General features: G+C 42.0%; 1 protein-coding gene across 1 annotated transcript; it reads left to right on the forward strand.

The window, feature by feature from the left end:
- Positions 1 to 213: 213 nt before the first annotated feature.
- Positions 214 to 12,061, forward strand: LOC137162637 (acetylserotonin O-methyltransferase-like; the record flags this gene model as incomplete). Its single annotated transcript, XM_067562539.1, has 6 exons — positions 214 to 343; positions 1,146 to 1,214; positions 1,803 to 1,921; positions 9,733 to 9,873; positions 11,017 to 11,139; positions 11,794 to 12,061. Coding segments are annotated over 6 exons (794 nt in total), but the record flags the coding sequence as incomplete, so codon positions are not given.
- Positions 12,062 to 12,479: the final 418 nt, after the last annotated feature.

The following is a 12,479-nucleotide window of genomic DNA, read 5'->3' on the forward strand; positions in this document are numbered from 1 at the left end:
TCACGCCAGTTCTTGTAGAACCTGAGGGGTAGATATGGTACGCTATGCATGTATTACCCCACCTCTGGTCTGTCTAGAGTGAGGAATCTCCTGCACTTTCTTTCTTGCTTTGCTTGCATTTCGACAGTTTGTTCTTGTTACAAAGATTATGCTCCAAAACAGACTTTGCACAGCGGCAGTTTGTAAATAATGTTACCTTCTTTTTCCTTTTAGCCTTTTACAGAAACACACAAGTTTCCAGTCTTTATCTTACAAAATCAAGTCCTAAATCTCAGTATCATCATTTTATGTATAACTCCAAAACCATCTATTTATGCTGGAACTACCTGACAGATGCTGTGAGGTAAGGAGAAGAAATCTTACGTTGTTTGTACAGAATTTATGTGCTAACACTCATTGCAATAAATCACTTTGTTCCATTTTGACTCTGCTCAGGAAGAGGGGTGGCTCTGAGGAAACAAGAGAATATGAAGACATTGACTGATAATTGTTTTGAGAGCATGTAGAAGTGCTAAGTATCACTGTCTTACTACATGTGCTTATGTTTAGTAGTGCTTCAGTGGATGAATTCACTGCAGATTCAGGAACTGGACTTCTATACTATGCGTATTTGACATGTCTCAAGTGGAACATTTAATTATGCTAACAGTTACTATGAAGGGAAACCTTCAGCCAAGCAAATGATGATGAAAAGTGACTGAGGGATGCATGCAGGGATCTTAACTGATTATGTTGCCAAAGGCAGAAGAAAGTGAGGAAGGAAGTCAGTGTATCTTGGGCCAGAATGTCAGCTGGTGCAAATCTGCACAGGTCTTCATGGAGCTATGTCAATTTACACCAGCTGAGGATCTGAGTCCTGTCTCTGGCACATCAAATAATAGTTGTGTTTCCTTCCTCTTAATGGTGACTGATAAAGAACATTAAATATTTAAAAAGTAAAGATTTATTTCCTTTCTGAATCTTTTGGTGTGGCACAGACACTTTCATAATGATTCAAGCAATCACACAAAGGATAACACTTGTAATACCAAAAGTGATTCCCTTGTACCTTATATGTTTAGTAAAATAGGTACCTTCATAAGTCAGAATTGCCACCAATGCAGCAAGGTATTAAACCAAAAATATCCTCACTATTATTTTTTAAGAGATGGGAGAAACCAGTATGAGCGAGCATTTGGCGTTTCATCAAAAGACCTCTTTGGAGCTGTCTACAGGTAATAATCAATTTAGGGTTGGGAGGTTTATGTTTGTTTTTTTTTATGTGGATGACTTTTCTATTTTGTATTACCGCTTTGACTGTGAAATATGATGATTAGTCCTAGTCACATGAAACAACTTTCATTTCAGTGGTATCCAGTGCTGAGAATCTCTGGTATTTCTAAAGTGCTTTTCACCTTAATATAGAAGCAAAAAATTCTTATCTGTAGCCCATCATGAAAATTTGGTTATGTGCATATTTGATATAATCGATAATTCTGTTATATGAAACACATCTGGGAAACATTAGGCTTGGCATCATAACACTCTGCTAGATGATAAGTGTAACAGATTTTTCTTCCAGCAAGTCTCATTAAAATGTATGAATATGTAACTGAGTGGATTTGCTTTTAATATTTTTAATATCTGTTAATGTAAGTTCTTTTTAATAGTGGTCACAATAGTCTATTGTGCATGCTGGCGGTGAAGCAGGGTTTAATATAGTATTTGAGCTAAAAGTTATTGCAAGAGTTATCTGCTGCTAGCTACCCATGAATGTGTCATAATTTACTTGTTCTACAAATAATGTTCTTTGAAATGACTAGATCAGAAGAAGAGATGACCAAATTCATGCATTTTTTAAATGAATTTTGGAGTATATGTGGTAAAGATGTGATGGCTGCATTTGACCTTTCACCTTTCACCCTCATTTGTGATCTGGGAGGTAAGTGTCATCAGAACTTTGAATTGTCTTCTTTTATAAGCTATGGAAAAATACTCACTTGTTCTTCGACGTGTGTGAGTAATGGAAAAACAGGGCAGACTTCATGGCCAGGATCAATCACAAGGGAAGTGTATTACATTTTGAGACAAAGCAGTATAATAATATGAAAATAATAAAAGCGTTAGAAAGCTGAATGTTTTCCTTTAAAGAACTCCATATATCTAAGTAGCAGCTTATCTTCCTTCTAATAGATTTGGTAGGTTTTTCTTCTGCCGTTGCTTAAGAAATTCTGCCAGAACAGCTTCCAGACTATTCTTCACTTTATTCAGTGACTTTAGATTGATGAATTGCCTATATACTTCTTACCCCAAACAGTTTTTCCATTCTCTCTCTATTTCAATCCTATCTGGATTTATGGCACCATGCAGTCTCCTTTTCTCCTCCGCTCTGCCGTTTTGCTCTTCCATGTTTCTGAACAGAGGGGCGGCTAACAGAAGGAGGGAGTTTGCCTGGGATCTGTCCCAGAGGAGCCCAGGTGAGTGCTATGTGAGGGGAGCTGTGTTGTGTGTGCTGTGCTAGAGGGGGGAGTATCTGAGAGACCAGTTGTGTGACTGGTGCAAGTTACAGCTGACTGTGGGTGTGTGTGCTTGTGACTGGTGCAGTCACAGGGACCGTTTGGCAGTTGAGGGTGTGTCTGATTGATTGATTGATTGATTGATTGATTGATTGGGAGTGCTTTGAGCCAGGTGGGCTTTGAGCAGTTAATTGCAGGGGCGGGGCTTTGCGGGGTAATTGCAGGGGCGGGGCAACTGCCCCAGCCTTATAAAAAGCAGCCAGCTGCGAACCAGCTGAGCGGCGAACAGAGGGGCGGCGAACAGAGGGAGGGAGTTTGCCTGGGAGTTCACCTGAGGAGAGAGCCCACAGTGGGTTTTTGCCTCTCAGACGTTGCTGTGCACGAAATAGAGCATCTGAGGAGGCTCTCAGAGGAAAGATATGGAGAGGGAGCGATCTGTTGTTGTCACCTGCACTGGATGTGCTATGTTTGTCTTCCTCCCACAGGATAGAGATGACTTCATCTGTACCAAGTGCAGGCTGGTTTCCTTATTGGAAGAGAAGGTTAAAGGACTAGAGACCCAAACATCAACCCTGCGTTGCATTAAAGAAAACGATGTCTTTCTCCATCGGGCACAGGCACAGTGTAAGGAAGATTCAGAGAAGGCCGGGCAGGCGAAACTGAAGAACGGGGAAGAAAATTGGCATCATGTGACCTCCCGAAGAAAGAGAACCTATGTGCCCACCATGCAGATAGAAGTAAGGAATCGTTTTCATCCTCTCTGCACAAGTACTATGGCGGAGAACGATTTGGAGGACCCTTCGGAGGGAATGGATCAGAAGGAGACCCATTTGATCAGAAGGCAAGGGATGCATTGTCCTAGGGACGGGGGTTCCATGACCACCATTCCCAAGAGGAAGAGAAGGGGACTCCTAAGGGGGACGGAGTTATCCATCTGCCATCCGGACCAGGAAACTAGAGAAGTGTGCTGCTTGCCTGGAGCTAGGATTACGGATGTGACGGAGAGACTGCCAAAACTTATCAAGTCCTCAGACTGCTACCCCTTCCTGCTTCTCCACATGGGCACCAATGACACTGCCAAGAATGATCTTGAGCGGATCACTGCGGACTATGTGGCTCTGGGAAAAGAGATAAAGGAGTTTGAAGCGCAAGTGGTGTTCTCATCCATCCTTCCTGTTCAGGGAAAAGGCCCAGGTAGGGACCGTCGCATTGCGGAAGTAAATGCATGGTTACGCAGGTGGTGTTGAAGAGAGGGCTTTGGATTCTTCGATCATGGAATGTTGTTCCAGGAAGAAGGATTACTAGGAAGAGATGGGATTTATCTAACGAAGACAGGGAAGAGTATCTTCGCAGACAGACTGGCTAACCTAGTGAGGAGGGCTTTAAACTAGGTTCGACGGGGGACGGAGACCTAAGCCCAAAGGTAAGTGGGGAAGAGGGACACCGCAAGGAAGCAGAAGGAGGAGGGGGCAGCAGGGGAGGCCTCCCGATTCATACTGTGAAAGTAGGCCAGTCGACTACTTATCTCAAGTGCCTGTACACAAATGCAAGAAGCCTAGGAAACAAGCAGGAGGAACTGGAAGTCCTGGCACAGTCAAGAAACTATGACATGATTGGAATAACTGAGACTTGGTGGAGTAATTCACACGATTGGAGCACTGTCATGGATGGGTATAAACTGTTCAGGAAGGACAGGCAGGGGCGAAAGGGTGGAGGAGTTGCACTGTATGTAAAAGAGCACTATGACTGCTCTGAGCTCCGGTATGAAACTGGAGATAAGTCAGTTGAGTGTCTCTGGGTTAAGCTTAGAAGAAAGAACAATAAGGGTGATGTCGTGGTGGTTGTCTGTTATAGACCACCAGACCAGGAGGATGAGGTAGATGAGGCTTTCTTTACTCAACTAGGGAAAATTTCCAGTTCACAGGACCTGATTCTCTTAGGAGACTTCAATCACCCGGACATCTGCTGGAAGAGCAATACAGCAGAGCACAAACAATTCAGGAAGTTTTTGGAGAGTGTCGCAGACAATTTCCTGGTGCAAGTGCTGGAGCAACCAACTAGGGGCCGTGCTTCTCTTGACCTGCTGCTCACAAACAGAGAAGATTTGGTAGGAGAAGTAGAAGTGGGTGGCAACCTAGGCAACAGTGACCATGAGATGGTCGAGTTCAGGATCCTGACAAAAGGAAGAAAGGAGAACAGCAGGATACGGATCATGGACTTCAGAAAAGCGGACTTTGACTCCCTCAGGGAACTGATGGGCAGGATTCCCTGGGAGGCTAATATGAGGGGGAAAGGAATCCAAGAGAGCTGGCTGTATTTTAAAGAAACCTTATTGAGGGCACAGGAGCAAACCATCCCGATTTGCAGAAAGAATAGCAAATATGGTAGGCGTCCAGCTTGGCTTAACAAAGAAGTCTTTGGCGAACTTAAACACAAAAAAGAAGCTTACAAGAAGTGGAAGCTTGGTCAGGTGACTAGGGAGGATTATAAAAATACTGCTCGAACATGCAGGAATTAAATCAGGAAGGCCAAAGCACAACTGGAGTTGCAGCTAGCAAAAGACGTGAAGAGGAACAAGAAGGGTTTCTACAGGTATGTTGCCAACAAGAGGAAGATTAGGGAAAGTGTGGGCCCCTTAGAGAATGAGGGAGGCAACCTAGTGACAGAGGATGTGGAGAAAGCTGAGGTACTCAATGCCTTTTTTGCCTCTGTCTTCACAGACAAGATCAGCTCCCAGACTACTGTACTGGGTGGCACAGAATGGGAAGGAGGCGAACATCCCGCAGTGCTGAAGGAACAGGTCCAAGACAATTTAGAAGGATTGGACACACACAAGTCCATGGGGCCGGATGCAATGCGCCCGAGGGTGCTGAGGGAATTGGCTGAGGTGATTTCAGAGCCATTGGCTATTATCTTTGAAAGCTCATGGCAATGGGGGGAGGTCCCTGAGGACTGGAAAAAAGCAAATATAGTGCCCATCTTCAAAAAAGGGAGGAAAGAGGATCCAGGGAACTACAGACCGGTCAGCCTCACTTCAATCACTGGAAAAATCATGGAGTAGGTCCTTAGGGAATCCATTTTAAGGCACTTGGAAGAGAGGAAGGTGATCAGGAACAGTCAACACGGATTCACCAAGGGAAAGTCATGCCTGACCAACCTGATTGCTTTCTATGATGAGGTGACTGGCTCTGTGGATGTAGGGAAGGCGGTGGATGTGATATACCTTGACTTTAGCAAAGCTTTTGATACTGTCTCACACAGTATTCTTATCAGCAAGTTAAAGACGTATGGGTTGGATGAATGGACTATAAAATGGATAGAGAACTGGCTAGAGCATAGGGCTCAACGAGTAGTGATCAATGGCTCCATGTCTAGCTGGCAACCGGTCACAAGCAGAGTGCACCAGGTGTCGGTCCTGAGGCTGGTTTTGTTCAACATCTTCATTAATGATCTGGAGGATGAGGTAGATTGCACCCTCAGCAAGTTTGCGGATGACACTAAGCTGGGGGGAGTGGTAGTTACCCTGGAAGGTAGGGATAGGATACAGAAGGACCTAAACAAACTGGAGGATTGGGCCAAAAGAAATCTAATGAGGTCAACAAAGAAAAGTGCAGAGTCCTCCACTTAGGAAGGAAGAATCCCATGCACAGCTATAGACTGGGGACCGACGAGCTAGGCAGCAGCTCTGCAGAAAAGGACCTAGGGGTAACAGTGGATAAGAAGCTGGATATGAGTCAGCAGTGTGCCCTGGTTGCCAAGAAGGCTAATAGCATATTGGGCTGCATTAGGAGGAGCATTGCCAGCAGGTCACGGGAAGTGATTATTCCCCTCTATTCGGCATTGGTGAGGCCGCATTTAGAATATTGTGTCCAGTTTTGGGCCCCCCACTACAACAAGGATGTGGAGAAGTTGGAGAGAGTACAGCGGAGGGCAACAAAAATGATTAGGGGGCTGGAGCACAGGACTTATGAGGAGAGGCTAAGGGAACTGGGCTTGTTTAGTCTGCAAAAGAGAAGAATGAGGGGGGATTTGATAGCATCCTTTAACTACCTGAAAGGGGGTTCCAGGGAGGATGGGGCTAGGCTGTTCTCGGTGGTGGCAGATGACAGAACAAGGAGCAACGGTCTCAAGTTGCAGGGGGAGGTCTAGGTTGGACATTAGGAAAATGTTTTTCACTAGGAGGGTGGTGAAGCACTGGAATGGGTTACCTAGGGAGGTGGTGGAATCTCCATCTTTAGAGGTGTTTAAGCTGAGGCTTGACAAAGCCCTGGCTGGGATGATATAGCTGAGGTTAGTCCTTCTTTGAGCAGGGGGTTGGACTAGATGACCTCCTGAGGTCCCTTCCAATTCTGTGATTCTATGAAGCCCAGCTAATCTGTTCTGGCCACTTTTACTTCTTAAACTCTAAAGCCTTCCTATAGGTCTCAGCCATGTATTATTTTTTGTTGCAATGGCCTTACCTAGGATTTTATGACTAATATGGTTAACAATTTTCTGCCGGAGCTATGCATAGCGTTAGAACAGACTCTGCCAGTAGTCCCCTTGGGGCAGCAAATATAGCCCTGCAATTTGGCTGTCAAAATACTGCAAATATTTTCAGTCATACCACAATCACTTCTGTGTTTATTGTGAGGTGCTAAGATCTGCTGTAAATTATGCTGATGATGATGTTTGCAGGGTTGTGTACTATTATTTTAAAGTTTTCTTGACTACATTTGTTGGGTTACTTCCATGCCCATGGCACTGATTCAGCCTCAATGGGAATTATCATGTATTTAAGGACAGGCCTGTGCTTAAGCATCTGGGTGAATCAGGGTCCATAAGCCTGGTCTGTTCTGCCCTTGGACTGTTTCATTTTAAGTAGAGCTGGCTGGGAAAATGAATCTCCCACTGCAAAAACTTCAAAGTTTTAGAAATAAATTTTATCCCAAATTGGGAGGAAAAGCCAAAATCTCAAACATTTTTGTGGAAGAGAAATTCTGCAATATTTCATTTTGGAAACACCCAAGTGTTCCTGGAGCAGGGATATTTCAGTGTTTCCCAAATTAAAGATGCTTCCTGAGAGCCCTGCTCTATAGCAACCTCACCACACACTCCACTGAGGAGCCAGGGAGCTGGGGGATCCCAGATTCCAAACTGCTTACAAGATGGGCTGCAGTGAGGCAGGGCAGGGAAGCTGGCAGGAAACCAGGCAGGCTTCTAGCAGAAACCCACCTGGTTTCCTTTTGAAAGGTTTGTTGAAACAGGCATTCCCATGGAATATTTTGCATTCAACAAAGCAGCATTTTCTGATGGAAAAATGTCAGTGGAAAATTTATCACCAGCTCTAATTTTAAGTACGTTATCCTGAAGCTTAATATGCTCAGAGCCACGGAATCTTTCCAAATTGTCCCACTTCCCACACATCCCCTGAACAGAACTTAAAGAACTTTTCCCCTGTCCTGCCTTTTCCCCAAGACAAATGTGCTGGTTGTCTTAGGATTTCAGTTCTCTGCTTCTCAGACTGGAATCAGCATTTTCATTACAAGGGATTTAAAAGTGTTCTTGGTGCTGTTTGTATAGAAGTAGTACTGAAGAGCCACAATAAAAGTTGGTAGGCTCAGAATTTGGACCACTCTGTCCCCGCCCATCCTTCTTTCTGTTTACAAAGTCCATATATGAAATATCTTTCAGTGCCATGTTTGGATGTGATTCAAACCTTAAAGGAGTTGATGGGAATTGTCTTATTGACTCTACTGAGCTTTGGATCAGGCTACTGTTGAATACTCCCTGCCCACAGTTCGATGCACATGACTAGCGCTGAAGTAATAAACCCATGTGATTGTGGGATGGAACAAAAGCAGCCTGAGCAGAGAAACCAGTTCAGTTTTCAGTTAACTGCAGTGAACAGTGAGAAAAACATGAATTTAAAAATCACGGGGAAAATAAACTTGACGCACATTGTCCTTTTATGGTGAATTAGCTCTACCCATATTCCTCGTGTGTTTCTTTCCTCCTCTGGGGTTTGTTTTACAATACAAACAAAACCTAATCCTGAACAATGTCAGTATGGTAATGTTTTGAATGGTGAATACCAGATGTGTATTTTTCACATTTTTAACAATTCAGTTATTTTGCTCATGGCTTAGTGTGGCATTTTCTATATACCCTCTCTTTGCTTTGGTGTAAACCTAATGGGAGGAGTTAGGGGCTTTTGAGTGCATTGCTGTGGTGACTGTGCTGATTGTGCCGATGCTGGGACTCAGGAGATTTTGGTTCTATTCCCATGCTCTCTTGGCCTGCGGGATGACCTTGTGCAAGTCATTTCACCTATCCGTGCCTCTGTTTTCCCATCTGTACAATGGAGATAATGATATGTGCCTTCTTTGTGAAGAGCTTTGATATTTATAGATTAATAGCACTATAGGCTCATAGACTTTAAGGCCAGAAGGGACTATAATTTTCGTCTACTTTAATAACACTATATAAGATGTTAAGTTTTATTATCATTCTATATGACTTTCTTATTACTGAAGATGGTAGCTTTGAAACAGAAGACTGGTTAGTCAATTTTAGCTAAAGGGAATATCTATTGTGGTAGGTCACTGGTACTTCAGCATTTAGTTGCACCTAATGCTGGTTGAAAAATTTTCAGAATATTTTCACAAAAAAATTGAGGTTTCTCATTTGCGGTGTTCAAAACAGACCCAATTTTATTTGTTTAACTTGTCATGTTTTATGGAAAACACTGAAATGGTTATCTAAATTTCCTGTTTACCAAAATACAGATTTTCAGTGAAAAAAACTCTCAGTAAGTGTTTTGATTGAAAAAAAAGTCATACAAAAATTCACAAAAATTAAAACTTAGAAAAAGTCAAAAATTGTCATATTCGAAACAGCCATTTTTTTAAAGAAAATTAGAAAATTTTTCATTAGAAAATTTTCAGCCAGCAGTAGCTGCATCACACTATGTTGTTTTAAAATGATACCCTTTATGGTCTGGTAGTTAGATCGCAGAACTGGAAGCCAAGAGAATTGGGTCAAATTCCAGAGAGAGGCTATGAGACCATGAGCAAATCACTTATCTCTTTTGTACTTCAGTTCTCCTTTTGTAAAAATGGATACTAACATTAACCAACCTCACAAGGCATCATGAGTCTGAGTTCATTGCAGTCTGTTTCTTAGATTGAAGATGTTACATAAATGCACTGTATGGTTACATTTGAGTATTTACCATGTCTTTTTCTTTCACTATAAGGAGGTCCAGGTGGTTTGGCCCAGGAATGTATTTCTTTGTACCCAAATTCTACAGTCACAATTTATGACCTACCTGAAGTAGTGCGAATAGCAAAGGAGCGTTTTGTACCCCTAGAGGACCGTCGGATCACTTTCCGCGATGGTAAACTTTGTTCATTTTGTGTGAGCCCATCTGCAAAGAAAAATGTGCTGAAATGACCATGCTTCATGATAACAGAGTATAATGAGCAATGCATGCCATTTGAACTTGATTATTCACCTGGGAGAAGCTGAGTTGCCGAGGATGCAAGTATATACCAAAGCCTTGACCATAATCCCGATGAAACAGCAACGTAAAAAGACAAAAACAAACTCTATGCTGTGGCCTTTCTAGCCTTTCTCAGTGTTACATGGTAGGGATGTGGCTTCACTGAATGATTGTGGGCAGATCCAAAGCATGCAAAATTGTTGAAAACAGTAGTTTTGTATATTAGTGCAATGTGACTGGGCACAAAGGTCCATAAGGACGTCCATGTTACATTTGAAAGGCTAAAGACTGTTGGGGTCACATTATAATATAAATCGAGTATTGTGGAATCTTGCTTTTAGATGTCTATTTTCACTATTTAAATCAAAATAAATGGTCAGTGTTGGGGGTTTGGGGAGGAAGGGAGAGACAGAGAAAGGGGACCTACCCAGCAGTGAAGAAGGGGAAAAAGGAGAGGGGGCAGGGGGATGACCTAAAAGCAAAGACAGAGAAGTGTTACAGATGGCAGATAGGAAACTGATGAGAGAGAAAGAGAAAGAGATGAAACTGGTATATAGTAAAGAGCATCACCAAATAGCCAATACTGGTAGATTTGCCCACCTTGTGTGAAGGAGCTTTTTAAATTTAATTGATGTACAAGGAGGTGAAAATAAACTTTCTTTTTTCTTTAGGGAACTCTCTCCATCCCTTTCTTTATAATGCATTATGAGTACCCTAATTTCTGTCTCTTCAGAGAATTTAAGCACTAAAATGTTTTCCAAAGAATCCGTTATTTCTTTTAAATGTTTGGCTGCTTAAATTTCTCAGGGCTCTTCCACACTTAACAAAAACAAACACCCATCACACTGCCTCACAGCACTGAGAATGTTTGCCATTCAGTGTCAGCAACTGCTTTGCATAGGCCCTGAGCGTGACAAGCCAGAAGAGTATAGTTTCCCAGCAAGTCTCCTGAACAGCTTTGAAGCTAGTTTGTACTTCTTGCAACACTGAATTTGCTTATTCAGGCCTGTTTTTGCTTTGTTTTTCTTTTTGTTATAGGAGATTTTTTTAAAGATCCAATTCCAGAAGCTGACCTGTATATTTTGGCTAGGATTCTGCATGGCTGGGCAGATGACAAGTGTATTCAGCTGCTAGCAAAAGTCCACAAGGCTTGCAAGCCTGGTATGTTTTCCTCTTTGCAAAATAGAGTCTTATATGCATCATTTGTTTAGGACAGCGTTTTGGGTTTTTTTAAGGGCTGTTTCAATGAAAGGCTAAGGTTTTCAGTGTATGTTTCTTTACTTTCTCCTTTTAAATCAGTGATTTGCATCCAGGGAACATCAGTAATGGCCAATGTAAAAATGTTCACAATGGGTTTCTAGTTTTGTGCACTTCACTTTAGACATGCAAGGCCATATTTTTAAAGTATTTAGGTGCCTAAATATGTTGATAGGCACCTATTCACATTTTGAAAATTGCCAGTCTGCATTTTTAGATGCCTCAATACTTTAAATAATCTGGCCTATGGTGCTTGATTGTCAGAGATGCTGAGCAACCAGAATTCCAGTTCATTTCAGCTGGAGTAAATAAATGTTTCAATCACAGCGAATAGGTTCCCCTTCACTCTCCTATGAAGAACAGGAAATAAGTTAATTGATGCGTAGAGTCCCTATTACTATTTCATTTACTGTTGTAGCAATATAACATTGTTTTTCTTTTAATATAAAGGGGATCACTAAGGTTATGGAAACACCTAAAAATGCAGTTGGAAAATAAGCTTTCATGTCCTTCTCTGACAATCAATGTGTGTTGTTTTTAAACTCTTTATCCCACCAGGTGGCGGAGTGTTGATGGTTGAAACACTTTTGAATGAAGACAAAACTGGGCCTTTAGAATCCCAGCTTTTCTCTATGATTATGTTGGTACAGGCTGAAGGAAAAGAACGAACGCCAACAGAATATAGCAAACTCCTCACTGCAGCTGGTTTCAGAGAGATTCAAGTCAAGAAGACAGGAAAGCTGTATGATGCCATTTTAGGAAGAAAATAATTCTGTCTTTTCCTTCTTCTTTATTGTTAGATATGTAAATGAAGTGCTGTGATCAGCTTTTATTAGTCTGCAGCAATGAACCCAGCTCATAGTCAAGCTTGTCATTTTCTTTGTACAGCAGTACAATGTTAGAACGTTCATTCATTATTATGTATGTTGAGCATATAGAGATCGACAATCTGCCAGTTTGAATGATACTCCTGTTTGGCTCTGGGCTCTAAATGGGGGAATAAAGTAATTAACATGTTTAACCGGAAATAGCATGTGAAAGCAACACCATAGAAAGCTTATACTCCTTGCTATATACACTGTTTCTATTCTGTTAGACTTTGTACTTTTCCACTCTGCATGTTTAATATAATATATCTGGGCTATCTGGGTTTGTATCAATTTTCTTCCTGCAAAAATAAACTGTGCATCACTGTACTGAATACTGTTGGATGCACTGAGATTCTATGAAAATGTATACAATGT

This window comes from Emydura macquarii, unplaced genomic scaffold (assembly GCF_026122565.2).
Source record: "Emydura macquarii macquarii isolate MOO-44397 ecotype Brisbane River unplaced genomic scaffold, CSIRO-AGI_Emac_v2 contig_2447, whole genome shotgun sequence".
Lineage (NCBI taxonomy): Eukaryota > Metazoa > Chordata > Testudines > Chelidae > Emydura > Emydura macquarii.